Source organism: Odontesthes bonariensis, chromosome 17 (genome assembly GCF_027942865.1).
Source record: "Odontesthes bonariensis isolate fOdoBon6 chromosome 17, fOdoBon6.hap1, whole genome shotgun sequence".
NCBI lineage: Eukaryota > Metazoa > Chordata > Actinopteri > Atheriniformes > Atherinopsidae > Odontesthes > Odontesthes bonariensis.
Window position 1 is genome coordinate 26,015,323 of NC_134522.1, and position 22,784 is coordinate 26,038,106.

The following is a 22,784-nucleotide window of genomic DNA, read 5'->3' on the forward strand; positions in this document are numbered from 1 at the left end:
ATAAAACCTCAATGAGGAAGTGTTTTGGGGTTTAGAAATGGTGTGTGCTTTCCAGTGATGGTCTATCTTCATTCCTGGTTGGATATGCAAGTGCCTTTTCTGGACAGCCTTTTTTAAGTACATATTTAAGTATGCAAACTAGCCATCGGAATCAATGGAGCCTCAGGGAATCGTCATCCAGAAGTTAAACCATGAGTAGTTTAACTATCATCTATGGTGCAGAGAACACTGTAGGACCTGAACAGAACCTGAACAAACTTACGATATACTTCCAGGAAAGGTAGCTACCAGTTTATATAGGAAGTAAAATAATCTAATGTTACCTGGTAAAAGAAAGCTTGCACAAAAAAATAAGCTTTACCTAAAGGTTGAAATTACAAATCTTCTAGGAATCGTAGAGCTAATTAATAAGTGATGGCATTTAACTTCTGCCGTCGCTCAGAGCAAACCACAGCAAACCTTGAAAGTCCACTGGCTAGGCAAGACGGTGTGAAGACAATGGGCCTCGTGCATTACATTTTTGTATTTTTATTCTAAATTTATATCTTTTTTATCTGCCAGAAGACCCCCCTCATGGACCGCCCCATAAAAGTGCCATCATGATGAGGCAACAACTGATTGCACGGCTTTAGTTGCAGTCATCGAGCGCCTGCCCATGGCGAGACATTTTTTTTTTTAAAGCCATTTTCATATCAAACCATTTCTTCTTTATTTCGGTGACATTACGAACTACAGGTGACACAGAATTAACAGCACTCGTAATAACTTCCCATTTCTTTGCTTTAGCAGGTCCCGTAATTCCACTGCTGACACTGGTAAAAATTACAGATTTTCCTTTTTGGATCTCTGAAAGCAGAACTTCAATCTCAGAGCCCGTAAAGTTGTTCTTTTTGTGCCTTGATGCCGTTTTCATAACTCAACACTGAACACTCCCTGGCACAGGAGAGAGGAAGCATAGCCTTATATGGTATTATTTTGGGCGTGGAGAATGCAAATTTACTATCCCCGTGCATGTGTACTTAAATATGCACGAGTGGCATTCATCATTTACGCAGGTCATTTTTTCTTAATACACTTTTTCCGATGTTAAGAGCGTTTGTTGAATCTTACGTGGCGTGTTCGTAGGAGAAAAAGTATGAGAAATTTTGAATAAAAATATGAAAATGTTCTTGCATGAGGCCCATTTCTTCTTAGCTAACAGTTGTAAGCAATAGTTACAACAGGTAGACGTGCTTTTGCTAAGCTGTGCAATTCACTAATACAGAAGGGAGACAGAATTATAGTTATTGGTCCAGCAATGAATGACAAGACTGCTAACGGACAAATGGGGAAGCTCAGAGAGCTAAAAGTTTGCTAAAAGTTGGGCTTTTGTGTATTTTTTATTTTTTTTAACTAATTACAATATGTAGTTATATCCTTAAAATTGCTGTGTTCACATGAAGGGCTTCGTTCATGTGGGTGCCCTCCACAGTGACTTTCCCTAAGGACGGAGAATGCATTATGTATCTTGGAGGATGAGTCTGTCTAGTGTGATATGTTCGTTTAGATTTAAAAAGTCAATTGTGTTTAATTAATTCAGTTGTTATACCCATAACTGTGTTTAATTACTTCAATTAAATTCTGCTTTCATTTTCCGAGGGAAGCAGCCAGGCAACAAGCAGTCGTGTGAAATAGTCATTACTATATACAGCTATTATCACTTTGGATTTACTTACCAAGATGCTCAGAAAACACTTAATGCCAAGATACAATCAGGACCAGTGAGTAGCTTCCCGAAAACGGACCCTCGATGCATGATATGTTATCTGTTATTCAGCATTAAATCCGTGTTTGTGTGAGACACTGATTAAAACAGATATTTTATTCAAATTTTAATAGATTTCAAAATGTTCAATCAGAAAATCAACAATATCTTATGAAGTCATTTAGATTCATACGGTGTGTGTCTCTCTCAGGAACAAGGAGCTCTTAGACCCATCCTCCCAGCCTCCTCTCTGACAGCAAAGGGTCGCTAACGTTTAATCTAGTTCCTCTTCAAATGTCAGGAAGACAAAATGCTTCATCCGTCATGGCTATCGATCAGGCATTATTCTCCACCACTGCTCCGATGAATGGAGCATCTCAAGGCCCTTGCGTGGCCCAGAAAACCTGCACCAGTCAGCTGGCATTAACTGGCTGCCTGCAGAGGATGCCCTCACTTATAGCACAGCCTATGCGTTTTACGGACATCATTACAATGACATGACAAATGAGGGCAGAGCAAAGAATTGTGGTGCCCTGAGGGGATCCTGTTGCAAATGCTACTAGATGGGTGTCCATTGCTGAAATGTGATGGCCACGATAGTCTTATATGATGAAGATGGTTATGAGGCTAGATGTCTGGCTGCCTGGCAGAAAAGGTAAGGAGGAAGGCAAAGCAGCTGTGGGAGGGAGTATTCATATGAAACATCCATATTTGTCTAATATTCTCACGACCAAGCCAGCCAGAAAGCACCCACAGTGTTTAGCGAGCAGAGCCAAGGCCTATCTTTGCCCCTCATTGACTTTTCACGGCCTGGCGGTCTTCCAGAAGACAACTGGCAGGGGAAAGAGGCGAAGAAAGAAAAAGAGAGATGAATGTCACCAGAGGTGACTAGATTATGGTTTGAAGTCCCACAGAGCGGGAGGTCTTCAAGGGAAGAGGGAGTTGATGTAGGAGTGTAGGTATGTAGTAGAGCATAGCAAGTTTTAGATGTACATCATGTTGTTGAGAGAAAACACTGTTGTCCACCACTCTGGGACATGATGAATGCTTCAGCCAAACAAAAAAATGACGGATGGCGTGTTGTTGCTCCCGCAGGTCGCGTTGGGCACAGTTTCAGTACGACTGCCAACCTTCTGAGCAGAGCGACAGTGGCTGCCAACAAGAGAACTACAGCGCATGTCTTCTTGCATACACCGGTCTGATAGGTAAGGACTAAATCTTTCTGTGTCAGCTCTGGCTCACCTACCCTCTGTGATGGATTGAAAACAAAAAGGTTTTAGAGGGAGGAGGGCGGAGCACAAACAAGTGCACTGAGCAGGACTCAAAAGAATGAATCAAGGACTGTGATGAGAAGCAAGCCTAAATGATCGATGGAGGGCTGATTAATATGGCTGTGCCGTGCCCGCCAATTCTGTGGGATTATAAGTTGTGCAATTACAATTATTGACTGCTGTTTTGAGAGAATTATCCCAGACGTGACGATGAGTGGGAGCGTGCAGAGATGTACAACACAGCTTTTGTGCAGAAGATAAAAAAACAACAAATATTACATAATGCACAAAAGGTTGTTAAAAACCACTCAGTTTAAACATGCCATTATTGGACAACAACACCATGCTGAACTACTGCCCGAAGTAGAAAAAATAGGTTGTTTGGTTTGTGAGGGGCTGAAGGAGACAGATAAAGAAAGAGATCAAGAGCAACACTGGAAGTAGAAGAGATGCTCTGAGGTGTTGCTTGAACGATCGGTAGAACTTGCCAAGCTCCCCATAGTGGCAGATATACAGAACATATTTGGGGAGTTCATGAAACTAAAAGAAAAGCATTAAGAGAAGCTTGTTATACCCATAACTGTGTTTAATTACTTCAATACAGCTCCCACCTCACTTCTGATGATGTTTCCGCATGTTGTCGCAACATGACATTCACAACGTAATGATTTGAAATCCACCACCTTTAAGTGAGAGAACGCTGGTTCAGATCTCGTCCTTTCACTCTTTTGCTACCTGCATTTTTTACTTTGCTGCCACCTGCTAATGGTGAGTGTTAAGAATTAAAAGCATGCGGTTAAGGTTAAGGTTAGAATTAATCACATGATTGGTTTTTAAATGTCAAAACATACATTACTGGGTTTAGAACACTCCACATTGGCATGGACTGCACAGTTTGATACTGATTGGTCACAGCTCCCGTCACATGATGCAACGCTATCAGATACAAAATAGCTGTCGACCAAAACACTGTCAGATCACAGATTTTAAGCCTGGATTGAGCAACTACTATGTTTTGCACTTATAGACTATTATTCCTTTTGAAGCAGGATTAAATAAGACTTGACACGAGATTAATCGCTTTTTTAATGCGGACACTTCTTATTTTTTGTATTATAAACAATACCCACAAAAATCCAGTTTTTGAATAACTGCCTGTTTCTAAGATCAGAGTATTGTTTTAACTATTTGCTTTTACATTTCCAAAACCCAACTGCTTTAAAACAAGTTACAAAAACAGCACACCTAACAGACTATAGTCATTTTCTACTGTTTAGTAGTCGTTCAGTCCCTGATGTTGACTGGATGTGACATTAGTGAATGTATCATTCACTCCAGACCCTTTGCAGACATTTTCCACCCTGCCCCCCAGTAAAATCTCTGGAATTTAAGTAGGCAAGGCAGTATCTGAAATGAGCTGATAATCTTTCTTTTAACATTTATCGCAAGTATGCCAGAGTATGTGCTGGTAAGAGTTGTTGCTTGGTGGTCTGTTCTTTTGCCTTGTATGATGCTTACGGCTTGCTCGTCGATTTTGTTAATTCCACTGCCGGTCTTTCCTGTAGGCCATGTAGTCAGTTGCCTTGGGTACCCTCTACGGGAGGGTGCAGATGTAGCAAGCCACATTTATTTTGGTAGGTGTTCAAGAAGGAGAGATGAAATCCAGTGCACAATATCAAAAATAGCCAACAGGAGAAGAAATATGAAATCGAGACAAAGTTAGTCATCTCTTATTTGTTTTTTTTTTCTACCATTTACAACTGTCCTACTGTCAGTGGAAGCACATACATTACCTAAATATGTTACCAAAGCAGGCTGTTCTCCTTTAAGTGATTGTTCTGTCCACATCCCACAGAAGATGGCACCACTCCAGTTTGTTTTAGCACAGGCTGCTCATTTACTTTCTCCACAATGATTTTGATTACTTTCATTTTTTCTCAGCTGTTCATTTTATTCCGTGCAGTAATGTAGATTAACATTCATCTAGTTAATCTTTCATGCATTTTTACTGCATTAAAAGGATGTGTTCATATTAAAGGCCCATTTATGCCCTACGTTAACTACGGAAACGGACGTTTTCACCCGGTTCCGGGGGGCGTTTCATCCGTCAGTTTGTCCGTAGGTCAAGAGCTTAGCAATCCGGTGAGCTCCGGGCGAAACGGAGCAATACCAGAGGAATTCGTGGGGGCAGTAGAGAGTCAGGAGCGTGTTGGCTCCGGAAGTTATGGAGGAAGAAGAAGAACGAAGAGTAGGAGATTAAAAAATTTTAAGATTTAAAAATGCCAGGTAATGGAGGAGAGGATTTGTGAGATGGTCAGGGGGTATATACATTTGTATGACTGCAACTTCCTCAATTGACGCAATGTTTCTCAAACCCGCGGCCGACAATGACTCAATATATACCGCCCTCTAGAGGATTTCTTACAGACGTGCGCAATACGGACGGAGGCATAAACAGAAGCTCCGGGAGCAACGTATGGACCGGACAGACGAATTTCGTCCGGTTCCGTAGGGCATAAATGGGCCTTAAGACAGGACACCAGTGGGTGACCAAAATAAACCCAAATTCAGAAGCAGTGTGTGAAAAACTAAAATCATCCCTTGTTTCGATTGCTTGTCCAGCCTTGACATTATCAGCCTCCCACATCACCGGGGAGGAAGTTTGGCCCACTCTTTTTTCACATTGGTTCTGTGTCTGCAAAATAAGCCCAGATCATCAGCCCTTCATCACCATGCTTTACATTTGTTATGAAGTGTTTGTGCAGATATGCTGTGTTCGGTTTTCTGCGGCGCATTATGACCAAAGGGCATTGTTCCAGAAGTCTTGTGCTTTGTTCAGATGCAGCTATACAAATCTTATCTGTGCTGCCATGTTTCCTTTTAGAGAGAAGAGGCTTTCTCTTGCAACCCTTTCAAGGAAACTATACTGTCATAAACATTTAACATGCTAACTGAGGCCTGTAGAGTCTGAGATGTAGCTCTTGGGTTTTTTCAGTTTCTCTGAGCATTGGGAGGAACTTGCTGGGATAAAAAAATTGACAACTTTCTTTTCCACTTGAAAGAAATCTATTCCCAACCACCCCCAAACTACTAAAACTGCTGTTTTTAGTAAAGGTGTTTTTCACACACTCCTTCTGAATTTGGGTTAGCTTTTGTTCAATAGATAATGACCCAATGTAATATTTCATGTGTTGTTGTTCATCTAAGGTTGTATTTACCTATTTGTAAGGCCCCTGTACGGACCAGAGAATTTTTTCTGTTATATTGTTATACATAAAACCTTAGAACTGAAGGAGGGTATACTTTCTTTATCCAACACTCTAAGTTTGAGTACATGTGAATTTCGTAAAAAGATCTTTTTGTCATATTAACAGTTGACTATCTAACTATAGCTTGTAACACTTAATTAGCTAAAATCTATACTGTACCACTTATTACTATACAGTATGTTGGCATTTTTTTGCCAGATGTTCGCCTCGGGCTCTATGTGGGCTTTGACCAGCATTGTCGGATACTTTCCAGATGCATGTGTTATTGACATCAACACAAAAACAGTCATCATCGCTATGATGAGTTAAAGATGGCCTAATTGCCATTATTATGATGACCTTCTCCACCATCCTTGAGGTGTTGTAAAGAAAACCATTTCCACTTCATACTTTTTTGCATCACGTTCTGCCTCTCCATCCGCACCTCCTCCTTCACATTTCCAGCTGTTAGAGCAAGTCTACCCCAGAAAGCCTCCCGCTGTGAACAGAAACTGCAGGAAAAGTGAGGAGCAGATTGTCCCTGACCATCACGTGTGAAAACGGCTTCCATCACCATGCCTTCATCTGTTCCTTTTTATCCTCTTCTCACTTTCCTTCTCAGTGAATGCAGTTACTGCAGGTTAATATTCCATTCTCAACCTAATTAGTACAGTGCTATGGTGATAGAAATTGCCACGAAAATGCCTTGATTTGATTACTGTAATTAGAGTAAGGACATAATTAGGCTGAACATAAGATTACATTGGCCAGAATTCTGCTTGAATAACATTAAACTCCTCCATCACTATTTTTTGCATTGCTTCAAAGATGGCACATTTTATGAGGTGTTTACATTGTTGCTTAGAGAGACGCAGAGCAGCAGGAGGGAGAGCCTGAAAAACATGAGAAAACTAAAAAAAAGTGAAATATTCAAATCAGTTCAACCCAATCAGAGGTCTAATCCTACTTATTTGAGGTAAACTGAGGGAAGATTCTGTTGTAATGTGAGATTTTGTGTTGCATAAGTGTGCCTGTAAACATTCAGAGCTGTGTTGTTTCCCCCTTCCTCCTCCCTCTACAGGAAGCACGATAACTCCCAACTACCTTGACAACTCCACATCCAACGTGGGAGCCTGGTGCTCCTGCGCAGCAAGCGGCAACCACAGGGAACAATGCAATGACTTCCTCGTTTTCTTCCATGACAACGTTTGCCTGAGTGAGTAGCAGCTGCTAATAGAGACCTCTGGCAACAGCGGAACAATAGCAACCCGACAAGGAACCAGAGCAAGTAAAGTGCGAGAATTAAGAAACTCTGCAGCTGTGAGCAAAATGATCTCCGGCCTTTTATTAGGGCTAAAGTCCTCTGTTGTAGAGTAACACAAACAGAGGTCAGGTTAAACTAAGTTCATTAAGCTTCCTACAGCCTCTGCCCTCAGAACCCCATGTGCAGATCAGCACCGATCAGCCACAACATTAAAACCTGCTGCCTAAAATTGTGTAGATCCCCCAGCTACTAAAATAAGCTCTTATATCTCAGTGCTCAGTTTCATAAAGATTGGAATTTCATGATCTATCCAACATCTTGAACTCCCTCTCATGTTCCTTAAACCGTTCCTAAACAAAGCTGGAATTGTCAGAGTTTGTGTTATCCTGTTCAAAGAGGCCATTGACACCAGGGAACACAGACGACATTAAGGGGTGTGAGTGTCAGGTTTAGACAGGTAGTAGATGTTAAATTAAATAATCTTATGAAGATTACTTACAGCAGCGGTCCCCAACCTATTGGACTGGTTGTCATAGTGATCATATTCTTGTAGACCAGAGCAGGGGGTGAAAGGTTACAGATATTCCCGAAAGAATGAATGGACTTCGGTTCCCCCGCAAATGATCCCACAGGTTTGTGGGAGTGAGACATTTTCATGTGAATAGTTCCAGATTTCAGTTTAGAAATAACAAGTTCTCTAGTTAACATCTCACTCCAGACTGGAACATTTCCAAAGGCCTTAAAAAACGCTGTCATTAAGCCTCTTCTAAAGAAGAGCAATCTTGATGGCACAGTACTGAACAACTACCGGCCCATATCAAACCTGCCATTCTTAGGCAAAGTCCAAGAAAAAGTTGTATACCTTACTGGATTTATCCTGTTTAACAATGCTTTTGATACTTTCCAATCAGGCTTTAGGCCCCACCACAGTACTGAGACAGCTCTGATCAAGGTGTAAAACGATATCCGCCTGAACACAGACGCAGGAAAAGTCACAGTCTTAGTTCTGCTGGACCTGAGTGCTGCCTTTGACACAGTTGACCATGCGATCTTATTACAGAGGTTAGAAGACTGGGTGGGATTCTCTGGTCGTGCTTTAAACTGGTTCAAGTCCTATCTCGAGGACAGGAAATATTTTGTTGACACTCTCTAAAACCTAATTATCAAGTTAGAAATCTCGGGGTAATATTGGACTCAGACCTGAACTTTAACAGCCACATTAAATCAATAACATCAGCAGCTTTTTACCATCTAAAAAACAGAATCAAAGGAATAGCGTCTAAACCAGACTTAGAAAGAGTAATCCATGCGTTTGTCTCCAGCAGGTTAGACTGCTGTAACGGCCTGCTCACTGGGCTCTAAACGGGCTATAAGACAGCTGCAGAACATCCAGAACGCTGCTGCTCGAGTCCTGACTAGAACCAGGAAATACGACCACATTAGTCCAGTGCTCAGGTCTCTGCACTGGCTTCCTGTCGCTCAGAGAATAGACTTTAAAACAGCTCTGCTCGTGTAAAAGTCTCTTTATGGTCTAGCGCCAAAGTACATCTCTGACATGTTAGAGCCATATGAACCAACTCGGGCTCTGAGAACCTCAGGGAGGGGTCTCCTGCTGGTGCCCAGAGTCAGGACTAAACAAGGTGAGGCTACGTTTCAGTTTGATGCTCCTAACATCTGGAACAGCCTTCCAGAAGATGTGAGACAGGCCTCAACTCTGACAATGTTTAAATCCAGGCTGAAAACAGTTCTATTTAGCTGTGCATATGACACCTGAAAGTATTTGATCTGCACTCTTCACTTTTAATTTAATCAATTAATGATTCTTTTTTATGTTTTATAGAAGGATTTCATTTGCCTTCTTGTGATTTTATGTAGCTGTAAAGCACTTTGAATTGCCTTGTGTATGAATTGTGCTCTACAAATAGCCTTGCCTTGCCTTAACAACCTTTTTTTCTTCTTTAGTCTTTAGTCTGTCTAACTGTAATTGACGCTCTGTTGACATTACTTGATGTTCTGGCTAAATCAAAAAGAAAGCCTATTTTTGTGTTTCTAGAAGCCACATACACACTTTTGTGGGTCTTTTAAGGGTGGAGGAAAAGAACTGATTGTATATTTTTACGACGTTCATTATTTATTAGTTTTTAAATGGTTCGCACTTCCATCTGTGTTTTTTTTCATGAGGGTAATATTTGAGAATCGCCTTTAGAGGATCTCCTCAAATTTGGCAAAGACTGTTCACTTGGACTCGAGAATGAAATTATCCGAATTTGATGGTTAAAAGTCAAAGCTCAAGATCAACCACCTTTATAATCTGTCGCTCTCCTGTTGAACAATAGCTGAGAAAAGGCAACAGACAACAAAGTGTCTCCTACACAGGCTTCTTTTCTTTTTAGGGTTTAGTCTTTTTTTTTTACGCAAACTACATCATTTGTCACCAGTGGCACCAAACAGACCACCCAGTTACTAACGGTTGATTTAATTTCTTTGTACAAATAAAACTGAGTGATAGCAGCAAATAGACCAGTGACATGCGTGAAGCTTTAAAGCTGGTGGTACAAATTTATTTATCTAAACTATTATGGGATAAGAGATAATAATAGAGACATGTTTTCTTGGTGGCAGAACAAATGATAAAGTATGACACTGTGATAGTGGATAAACTGCGGCTTATGCTATATAAGAATTATCCTCTGCAGTCTTTTATTTGTTGTCGTTGCTTTTATTCCACTAACAAAAGCAACAAAAATGCTTTGACGACAAGAGATCATTCTTCTGAATGAATGATGGCACCAGTGACAGAAGAATGACACCGGTGACAAAGTAATACCAATCGTAGCTGCTGGTGACACAGACAGCTGAGTTTATTTTGGGTTTTTTTTGTTTTTTTTTCAACAACAAAAGAAGACACATTCTGCTAAAAGCTGTCGGCATGAGTAACAACACCAGTGACAGACCAATGACTCCAGTGTCAAAACAAACTGCAACAGCCATCATGTGGTGACAAAATACATGGCCACTGCTTGTTATGTCTGTATAAAGCTGTCATTATTTAGGTGCAGTTATGACACAATGGCAAAGTATCAAATACTTATCAGACATTACAGAACTGGCCTTTTGCTCCTGATTCTGTCAGACGCTGCGGTTTCACATTCTCCATTCCAGCTGTCAAAGATTATCTACTGCCAGAGTGTCAAAGGCCAGTGGACGCGTCACTGCAGTGTCGTAGCCTCTGCTTCCCTTTTATCTTTAACCAGTGAGTCTGACTCCCATCCTTCATTTGAAGTTGTGCTTTTCTTTGTTTTATTAAATCAAATAAACAACAAAGAAGTATATCGCTGAAAGTATTGATGGATTCAAAACTAAACTGTTTATGACATGATAATATAACAAGGTATAAAGTGTTTTTAGAATTTTTCATTTCAAAGGTTTTACAAATCAGGACATGGTAAAAGAATAATGAAACATAGTAAAACCATCTGGTCCTTCCTAGGTCTTAAAACTTGGAAAATACAAACTCAGTGGAAACACCTTTTCATGACATATTGCTCTGTGTCAATAAATATGTAACACAAACTAATCCAAAATGCAGAAGCAGTAAGTGGAAAACTTACTCTTACTCATCCAGGTGTGCGTTAACACAATGCCAAGGAGGAAAGACATCAGCAATGATCTCAGAGAAGCATCAAGCTTCTCATCAAGAAGGGTTTCTAAGGCCGTTTCCAAACTATTTAGAGTCCATCATTCTACAGAGAGAAAGATTATTCACAAATGGAAAACACTGTAGATAGTTGTCAATAGTCCCAGGAGTGGACATCCCAGCAATTTATCCCAAGGTCAGACAGCTACATCTCAGACTCCACAGGCCTCAGTTACCATGTTAAATGTTAAAGTTCATGACTTCATTTGGGTTGCAAGTAAAAAGTCTCCAAAAAAAAAAAAAAAAACACGGCACCATGGCTTAGGTTTAACAAAACACAAGACATCTGGAGGAAGACCAAAGTGGAGATGTTTGGTCATAATGCACAGCATATCAGCACAAACGCTTTCATACCAACTGTCAAGCACGGTGGTGGAGGCCTGATGACCTGGGCTTGTTCTGCAGCTGCAGGACCTGGACACCTTGGAGTCATTGAGTTGACAAGAAATTCCTGACTCGAGAATAACAGAAATGAAACTGCTGTAGCAGACCTTAAAAGAGAGCTGTGCATTAACAAATGCCCGGAAACCTCGAAGAACTGAAGCAACATTGTAAAGAACAGTTCAAAATTCTTCCAAACGATGTGAGACACTAAGTAATAAGTAACTAATAAGGTTGTTGAAACTTTAGTATTGGTACTGTCAGACAGATGTCTACCTTTAGCATTGCCTCTGAAGGTGGTTCCACAAACTGTTGAATAATGGGATGTACTCAGATTTTCACTCGTTGCTTTTCAAGTTTAAGATGCATAGCTTATAAACAGTCATACAGATAACTGTCAAAATCTCTCTGTTGCCCGAGTATCAGTATCCACATAGGAATAATTATATTATCTTCTAGCAAATAAGTTGTTTTTCACCTGCTTGATGGATGCCTTCATTTTTAATGAAAGTACTCATGTGCATCCTGTACACAGGACACACACTGGCTGTAGCCTCTCCTGTGTGCTATTTAAGCTCCTCAGAGACCCAGAAAAACAAACCTCAGACTGACTGGCCTCATTTCCCTGCGTCAGAGCAAAAAAAAAGAGTCCTTTTGCCTGAGCAAATGATGGAAGTTAAGCTGTATATACCAGATAATAAGGTTGAACAAGTTTCTAATGGGAAAGATGACTCAAGGACCGGTGATGCATGTCATGCTCTCATTTCATACGAAAGTCTCTGTTGCCAGCCACAGACAGACCAGTCTGCTATTTGGGAGGGAAAGCGTGCATTATGATTTGGCAATGAGACTTTGAATTAGAGCCAAGAACTGGAAATCTGAATCTTCCATGTGAGAGCTCCTCGGTGTTTTTCTTCCCCCCATGTTACTGTTGTAATCACAGGCAGTTTACAACAAATTAGGTCTTGCTCATTTAAACTGGAGCCAAAAGATTCTACTGTGATTGTTCTGTTTTAGAAGTGGACAGCAACCTGATTCAACGTTGTTTTGCACACACTTCCAATTCTGTTTGGGCCCGCTTGCTGAGACAGGACTTCAGATGGCCTTTGATGACTTTGTAATTGAGCGTAATTTGGTTTCCTGCCTCTGAACTAATGAGGCGAACAGAGAGAATAGCGTCGGGGAACAATACAGTTGTTTGCAGACAAGGGAGGGACAAAACTGCAGAGAAAAAAAACCTCCCTCTCCAGGGTGAATGCACTCAGGTTTTACAAACAGCTGTCACCCTGCCTTACCTCCTCATCACAGCAATAATAGTCAAATCACTATGCAGAACAGCAATTCCGGACTTCTTCATTTTCTGAATGTTGAGTGTGTCAGATAAAAATGAGCGGACAGATGGAGGTGAAGATCATTTATTTCTGAAGTTATCTGGAATTATCTCTGGTATTATAATCATCCCTTGGTAATGTAAAAGGGAAAAGTCAGGCTAACCAGTGATGTGCCAAGAAAGTTGGGGACAGGATGGTAGCATGAACAGGATGTGCTCTGTTGCCTCTGGTTATACTATGAAGTTAGTACATAATAAAAGGCCTTTGGGAAAAACTTAAAAGTCAAAGAAATATGAGTGGTGGTGCTTAAACAGCCACATCCAAGGATTTACAAAGGAACTGTCACAACAGTTTACCACCGAAGATTCAATTGGCATTTCTGCATGACGGCGGGTGGCCACCAGCAGGAGTTCCACCTCTCATCCTTCAGCCTGCCAGGAGATCGCTGCATGCTGCCGAGCGGTAACTGCACGCTTAAAGCGTGCTGGCATACCTTTTCACCTCTGCCCCACCAATACTATCGACACTATCGACAGCATCACTAGTATGCTCTCCACAGCTTTTTCTCCAGCCTTGGATTTATTTACACCCTAGCTAGAATCAGTATGTGTTGTTTTGTTGTAACATGCATGATTCCCTAATACTCACCCCCCAAGAGGTGGGGTGCTACCTAAGACATAAGCATGAATGCAGAATGCAATGATTTGGACAGTACAATTACAAAACATTTACAGGGATGATGTTGTAAGGGCTCAGAAACACTTTTGAAACACATCGTCAGTAAGCAGCAGGGTTTATTGCTGGATCCACGTATTAACCTAAGCATAGTTAAAACTAAAAAGAAAAAGATATTAACTAAATCCAGCCATGTTTCTTTACTGGGCCCAAGTTCACTTGTTCAAATGTACTGAAGAATAGGTGCCAGATGCATAAAGCTGTGTATAGATTTATTACTAAAAATGTGAGTGCACACAAAGGCAGAAGTGTGCATACTTGATGACTGACACCATCATTTTCAATTTATGTTTATAAATGTGAATGTTTGTGGCATCTTCCCAAATTTGTCTTTTGCATATAAGATTTTGTTTGCACCATAACTAAATAAGCATGACTGAAAGAAACAATAAGGATAAAGTTCTGTTTTAACGGATATAAAAGCCGAGACACTCATCAGAAGCAGACAAAAAGGAAATTGTTTTAATTGGTAATCTCAGTTCTGTAATCACGAACGGAACCAAAACTGCGGAATTAAAGCGATAGCTTGTGATTAGCCCTGCAAGTTCAGAGCAAAGAACTCTGCAGGGGTAAAAATGAAAGCTTGGATTATGAACCAGCGGCCAAAACGTGAATCAGCTGGTACATCGCATCAGGTCTACAGCGGGGAACCAGCGACTCCTGATATATCTGCAACAGGAGAAAGCACTGTTTTTATAAACAGCTGTGTGGAAGCATGACCTGTAAATATTAATTTTCTTTAAAAAATCTCATCATAGAGGTCTTCATCAGCCATGAGGCACTACGCACAGCCGCAGTGTTTTTATAACCACAATTACTGTGAAGAAGTATCTTAGGAAAACTGAAGATGACAAACAGAATCAATGTCATGACACAAAGTTTTTTTAAATGACCATCGTATCATGGTTTAAAGAATCACTGAGGTGTGCGCATTCTCACCTCGTAATCTTTGTGTGGAGGGAAAGACATTCACATGTATTTGGTGTGTACACGTAGTTTTTCCATCTGGGGCAAGATGTCTGACGAATCAAAATGTTATTTTCTCAAAACGTGAGCCGCATCGTCCCAGTCAAAGGAGAAGCGGACTGTCTTGCTTGCCATTGGCACACAGTTCAAAAGCCAGAATCAATGATGGGACCACATAAGAGCATCTTCCCATCTGTAAACTCAACATCAGTTTTGAACTATATGTACAAGACATAGAGCAATATATGCAGCCATGCACAGATAGTCTTTTTCAGGAAACGTCCTAATTGAGGCAAGTTAACCCCCCACACAGTATGTGGTGGGGCTGCATGGGGGTGTGGTGGCTAGCCCCATCGCCTCACAGCAAGAGGGTTAGCATGTTCTCCCCGTGTATGTGTGGGTTGTCTCCGCGTACTCTGGCTTCTTCCCATCATCCAATAACATGCATGTTATGTTAATTGGTATCTCTAAATTGTCCCTAGGAGTGAGTGTGCATCGCTGTTTGTCTTTGTTTGTCCAAAGCTTTAAGCAAAATGTTAATGGTATTTAAAAATTGTATCACTTTTACGAAGACGGCTTTACTTTTTTTGCTGGTGGGCTGGTAGCTGGTGGGCTGCTAAAGGGAGCATGCGGGTCACCCAATCAATTCTCCAACCCTATCCTCCAGCTGATGCTCAATGTTGCATCATTGGAGGGCGGTGAGTGAGGGCATTGATTGCTGCAGAATCTTGTTTGCAAAGGCAAACTAGCTCAGGAAAATGAATCAATTTGTTATGATCCTGGGAGAAATCAATGTTTGTATGTCACACCCTGATACTCCACTGAAGGCTTAGATATTCTCACTAATAACCAGTGGGTTGTATCTGAAATCTGAAAGGTTTTTACTGGGAACAGATGGAATAATGGTTTGATTGTCATGTCTGAGCATCCACATCCATCTTACAGTCAAAGCTGTGGATGTTAATTGATGATTCTCTCGTTCACGTCTTCATTTGAGTATTTTAATTGAAGTGACTTTCATGCAAATGTGATCGCTGCCGAGTGGGCCATTAGCTGAATGAAAATTAATGCTTAGAATAATAATTCATCATAGGAGCATAAGTCATTCTGGTTGTAGTAGATCCAAGATGTTGAGTTCCCTTTGGGGTGTATAAAACCATATAAATCCCAGAGACTGTAAATTATACATTGTGCTGAATACACATCATGTAATGTTCCTTCGAGTTATTGCCTACTTACTGTAAATGGTCCACTCTATATTCACACTGATCCTTTTCACAGCTTTACAGACAGCTGAAAATTGAAAGGCACTGGAAGGATTGTATGTCATTTTAGGGAACAAGACCAAGTCTGATATTTTCTTCATGTTGAAAACTGTTTTACAAATGACTTCTTTTGCACCATCCTTCTTTCGTGTTTCAGCGCTTAAAACGGTATCTGGAACAGTTGATTTCGCACTGAGGGTGGGACAGTGAGGGAGGGATGTGTTATCTGTTATTTTAATCAGATTATATCCAAAGTGCTGCCTTTACTCCTTTTAAGACAGAAAAAGGCATGTACAGATTCCCTTTCTTGCAATGATTGTAATCATGCAGCTTTTTCAACCATCACAGCATCAATCACTGACACCCACTTATTTGTGGAAGCACACATGCTGAAAAAGTGTTATGAGGAATTGTCTGCAAGGAATGAAACCTTGCCTTTAACCTAGTATTGAATTGTACTACAGTACTTGAGCATGAAGGTGGTTTTTGTATTCATTTGTTTCCACCTTTGCATCACTGTCATCATGAGCTCTGAAAGTCTGACACTTTTACAGTTTTTTTCAATCGCTAACAAGCGCTTACCCATACTTCAGATACGTTTTCTAAACTCTTAACACAGACTCACACCTACAAAACACAATTGGCCAAATGGATAATTTTCTTCTCAAAAACACATGAAATCCACCATTTTTTCTCTAAATTTCTTGGTTGTAAACTGTATGTCCACATGTAATGTTCACATTCAAAGGCATTCCAGTAAAAAGCAAATTAGTTTTTTTTTTCCTTTACTGTTTACTACAGGAGGTACAGTAGAAATACTGTTTACTATATGATAGAACAGAAAACAGTTCACTTACAGTGAACAAAATATCCATGAAACACACAAGAGCATTCTGAACAAAAAACAACAGCAAAAAGCCCAGATAAAAAGGGGGGGACTAAAACAAGCACAAAATTACTGTATCTAATCTCTGCGATCTTCAGGGTTAAGCCACATGTTTTAGGAATTTGATATTATCCAAGGCGATGCACCTGGAATAAAACTGCTTGGTATGTCGGATCCACCCTTGGCAATCTTCAACTGTGATGTCCCTGCAGCCAGCATCCATGGCTTCAATGAGGGACATCTGGTCATATGGCTGATGGTCATAAACCTTCCACCTCCATGCAGAAAATAACTCCTCTATGGGGTTGAGGAAAGGTGAATAGGGTGGAAGGAAGAAACGTACCAGACTTCAAACCATGTTGTTATTGCTTGCGAATGATGGAAAGCCACATTGTCCCAGGTGATTATAAAGGTCCTCATGTTTCCACCCTGCTGATCCTGCTCTGGAACCAGGCGCTGGTGGAGATCATTGAGAAAGGCGAGGAGGCGCTCAGTATTGTAGGGTCCAACCTGACATCTGTGAAGGAGTAATCCTGCATTTGCAATTGCTGCACACATGGTAATGTTTGCCCCTCTCTGACGTGGCACATCAACTGTGATCCTTTTTCCAATTACATTTCGTCCATGTCGACGCCTTTTGGCCGGATTGAATCCTGCCTCATCTATGTATATGAATTCATGAGGGGCCTGGTTGGCCTCCAATTCCATAACTCTCTGAAACAAAGTTTATGTAAATCTCATTACTGTATACCATACTGTACTGTAACCTATTACTGTGTAGGTTACCTACTTGCAAAGTGCAAAGCTTATAGAACTGGACATTGAATTGAATATACAGTACTATACCTGGATATATTGTCATCGTAGCGCCTTGACTCTCTCACTGTTCCTCTCAAAGGGAACAGTGTAGAGCTGCTTCATCCGCACTCTGTGTTTGGACAATGTCAGTGTAATGGTTGTGAGGCTGATGCTATCGATATTGTCAAATATCTCATGGTCGTCCACAATTCTAGTTTGAATTTCATGTTGTTTTATTGCATTATTTGTAACAACCATTTCTACAATGGCAAGCTCTTGATCATTATTGAGGAGCTTTCCTCTTCCCTCAGAGGGAGGAAGACGTTGTATTCTTTAGAGGGACAAAAAAATCAACATACGCATTACTGTATCCCCTTATTGACATGTCAAGTGGGAATAGAAACAATCCATGTAAAATGCAATACTTACCTGTTGGTTTGTTGAAAGATGCATATAATGGAGGCAACCGTTAACTGCCTCAAATTGGGCTGCACTCTTTCACCAGCCTCTTAGTGTGTCAATTATTCAATTGTTTGTTTATTATCAGCTGAGATATATTGTTTTTGAACTGATATCACTGCAGAAGCAGAGGTTTTTATACTGTATCTAACGTTTGGAATATTGTTTTTGCTATTGTGGGATGTTGTGTGTTAACATTCGTAAATACTACAAAAACAATCCATAATTTTGTTGGGGGGTTTAGCTTGTCTGTTAAGGAAATGTGTTTGACTGCATATTGTGTGGAAACGACACGAAACGTGTGAATGGTATGGCCACAAAATACCGATGCTGTGCTAAATGTGTTTAGAGTTTTGAAAATGTGACAACTGTTTGGACAGACGTTTGTTAGCGAATGAAAAAAACTGTAAGTCCAAGTAAGTCAAATTCAGAATTTTGTATGGAAACATTTTACTTGTGTGAGGCATTAGTTAAATAGTTAAGAATATTAAAATAATGCAAACTATGTTGCATTGAATTTTGGAGGATTTTTGGGTCATGTCTAAAATCAGAGCTGACACAGCGGTAGATTGGGTATTAAAGGCGCACAAAAACGCCATATCTAACTCTGAGCACCTTTACATGACACATGAAAAACATGTATTTACTGCGACAGGCTGACCGAAACCAGACTTTTAAAATGCATGTAAACATGTTAATTTGACCGATATCGTACAAAAAAATTCAAGCTTTGTGAAAGTAAGACACCCAGATAATGCGGTTGGAGTTTGAATCACTCAATCACATTTATAAGCTCAACTAGACACAAATGAGCCTAGGTGCTCTTGCACATGCTCTAAAACACAGTAAATGGTGTGTGTATATTAACACAACTGAATCTCCAATAAAGCTGCTCTCTTTCACATTTTTTTCTGTTTCTCTTGTTAGATGACTAAAAGCATCAGAAATTGTGTCTGAGAATCATCCCATTAAGACTGTCACCCTGCTTTAATAAAGTGCTAATTTATAACCACAGCATCATCGGATAAAATCACCATTTAAGTAACCTAAAGGCAACGTCAGTGAATTTGGCTTCGTATGGTGATCTTCCACAGTGTGAGTTAGAAGCAGCGGAATGTCTTTAATGTTTTCTCACACAGTCCACAGAATCACTGCATCAGACATGGCCAATAACTTGCTTCCCCTCCTGTGCAGGTATACTGAGACAAGGACAGAGGCCCAATTAAATGGTCAGGTTCAACCCTAACCATGGCATTACTCAACTGTAATGTTATGAATAGGCTTACTATGATGCGTTAGTGTCAAACTAGCCAACCTTACCATCTAGCTTTGTATCCAACAACTAGGTAACTGTTCTGCCTTTATTACCAAGAGCATCTTCCATAGATGTCATAATTTGCAGAACTTTGGCTGCTACTTGAATTGCAGAGAAATATTGAGATGAAGTGGAATATTATTCATGTGAAGAGTGAAGCTGAAATGCAGCACCACAGCAGATCTAGCAACACACTTGCTCAGAAAATAAGATGAATGCTTGGTGGACTGAAAGGCCAAGTTAGGGATCTGGGGTTGTTAGGGGACTGTAAGACCACTAACTTGAGTTACACCACACCGCAGAGGTTGGAGTGCTATGTGCCTACTTTAAAACTTAAGCTTTAAAAGTAACTATGGTCAGTGGATGATCAGTGAATTGATTCTGTGCACAGCTACAGTGATAAAGAGTCGGGGCTCACCTCCAACACCTGTTTAATTTTTAACCTGGTAGTTTTACAAAGACAGATAGAAAGTGGAGACAGCTGGGATTAACAAATACAAGGTACCCCAGCAAACATGCCCGCTGTGGGCGCGGAAAATTGGGCCCACAGTGGGCGAAATGCGGGGCACAATGTGAGGCCTCAACGGGCAAGCCCAAAGTGTGGGTTGAAAGTGGGCTGCCCATATTAAACAGAATGAGCCCTTTTTGGAGACCATTGTGGGCCCACGTGGGGCAGATTGGGTTGAGTATGGGGGTGTTTCCACCGGGCCCCACGGGGGAAAATGGTGTGGGACCCACATTTTGTGACTGTGAAAAAAAAAAAACTTTTCTTGGCTGCCCACAGGGGCCCAAAGAGGGTCACATATAGGCTCCACATTAGAAGGCTGTGATGTGGCACAGTTTAGATTCTTGTTGGCAGTCTACTACAACAAAGATAATCCTTGGTTAGTCTAGTCAGTTAATAAATCTATTCATTGTCCCTGTTCCTATTTGGCCAGATGAACATAGCAACACCAAACTTTTTCTTTCCAGTGACTCAATGTTTGAGTTTGTTTGTCATAACTTCAACAAAAAAATATATTTTTTTATTATGTTTATGCATTTAGCAGATGCTTTTATCCAAAGCAACTTACAGGTAGGCAGGTAGCGTAAGGGGGTCTTGCCTGAGGACCCCTACTGGAGGTAGTACTTTTCATGCAGGGGATTTGAACCCAGGTCACCTACACAATATGTGGCAATCTTACCACTACTACACTATCCAGTATTATGAACAAGAAATATACGATAGCAATATAATCACCCTCCTACACCCCCCATGCAAAGTCCATTGTTCTGTTTTATATTACTGCATGGGGCCCTTTTTCACCCAGTACTGCGACCACAGGATTAAATCTCTTGCGAGCCCACACTGTGCTGATATCTCAGCTGAATTCTCAGTAGGACATACCCTCCATTAGAGTGTGTTGCAGATTTTTACAATGTTGAAAACTGAAAAGTGACTGAAATATATAATATCTGCAGTGCACGTCTGTGATTTCAAATCAGTGCAGTTTGATAATTAAGAAAAAAAGTCTTCTTTGTTTTGTTATGAATTTGAAACCAAGGTGATGAGGTTTTGTTTTTTTTCTTCTTGATTGTTGGATTCATGTTTGCCTGAGGAGTAAAAAGACTTCAGAGATGTGACAAACTCAGAATGCATATCACAAATCACTGCAGGAAGTGATAGCAGTTGATGACGCAACTTTTGTGGAACAGCTCTGCTGCTGTCCAGCAAATCCATTTAACGTTATTTTTGTTTGGTGATTGGATGTAATGATTCAGCTGTACAGTTTCCTGTGAGCTAGACCAACCATAATTAGTAATCTTCCCCATATGCAGAGAACAAAGAGGTAACTGTGTTCTCAAGTGGTACTGGCCGTGCTTCTGCTTTATTGCACTGTAAATGTAACCTGTGCACAGTGTTTGCCCTTCCTCTCTCAAGCAGCAGCCAGCTACAGCCAATACAATCAGCTACTTACCTACTCTTTCTTTACTTTATTTTCTAAGACATAAAAGCTCTGTATTTTGTGAAAATATGCTGCTTTAAGCTTGTTCTTCTCTCTAGCGACACTTGCCCATTTCTACCATGTTTTTCTAATTACTAACATTTAAAAAAAATTTGATTAATTTCCACTTTTATCTTCTTTTAATCTAGTGCGGTAGAGAACTTTCAGCAGTCATGGGTGTTTTGTGTGTGTTGAGGCTCTGCTGCTCATGACCCTGGGTGCTGCTCATATTTTAGAGTATATGTCCTTGGTTTTCACTGAGCGAACAAAAGCAATGGAAAATATGAAAGTCTTACTGGATTATTCATGTAGTTTTGACCTTAGTTTAAAAGCAATCACTGTGCATAAAATGAAACATTATGCATATAACTTTAGTTTCAATTATAGATAGCACAAGGCATGAATTTAAAGAAAGAAAAAAGGACCCTCAGTTGACAGGATTCTAAAACTTCCTACTCATTATCCTAACTCAGTCTATCGAACCGGAGTTGATGGGAGAGTGTAGGTTTAACATATGATACCCAAGTAACTTACAGCAGTAACTGTAGATCCAAATTTCTGCAGTTGAGAAATCCAGAAAAAAATGGGGTTGGACGAACAAGTGTGAAAGAATTGGATTTTTCGAGTTCATTCTTTTTCTGTAAGTAGTTCAAGTAAAAAGTCTTTTTGAAGGATTTTTTAAAGTTCATGAGTTCGGGAGCATTTTTAACAGCCTGGGGCCTGATGCATAAACAGTGTGTATGCTCAAAAACCACGTGTACACCTTTTCCTACACACAAAAATCAGGCTTGTGCACTTCAATTTCACGATTTCACAATAACTTATGAATTTATGAATGTATGCAAATTTAACAACAAAAACTGGCAGAGTAGTTTTGGTTGAAAAGACCTCTAAACGGTATCTAAAAGGACCATTGACGCCTCGTCTAAACTTGGGTTAAATGTGATTAGGAAGTGAAAGTTCTGTAGACATCTAAGTTTAGCCGAAGACGTTAATTCAGCATTCAAATTTAGGTGAGATTTCACATGGCAGTATAAATATGCCCTGTATCTGCAAGATTTAACAGTGGAACCTTTGGTTCATTATTGCATCTTGCAACCCAAAGAGCGATACAGCCTGGAAGGCAGAGTGGGCACTGGGATAGAAATAGTATTTGCTTTTTACCAACGGCTGGCCTTTCCGTGGAGAAGTGGAGGTTATTAATCCTGATTCACATCAAGTCATTACATTTTTTTTACATTTATGTACTCAGCTTCCAGATGAGGTGTCAAGAGACATATTGTTGTCTGCAGACAGCCTGTGTACTTCTATATTTGTAATTCATATTACAGATTAAAATGCTGAGCATATCTCTTTCTGTTGACCGCAACTTATCTGCTACTGAAATATGAGTATGGAAAGATATGGTCTCATTTAATATTGTCAAACACAACTGACAC

The 22,784-nt window shown here is 40.4% G+C and overlaps 1 protein-coding gene across 1 annotated transcript in view; it reads left to right on the forward strand.

Annotated features, from left to right (window-relative positions):
* gfra4a (GDNF family receptor alpha 4a) overlaps positions 1–22,784 on the forward strand; it is a 185,603-nt gene that overhangs the window by 152,016 nt on the left and 10,803 nt on the right. The window contains exons 5-6 of the mRNA XM_075448391.1: positions 2,840–2,949; positions 7,345–7,479. Of these exons, the coding sequence (XP_075304506.1) occupies positions 2,840–2,949; positions 7,345–7,479 (245 nt within the window). The remainder of the gene's footprint in view (positions 1–2,839; positions 2,950–7,344; positions 7,480–22,784) is intronic.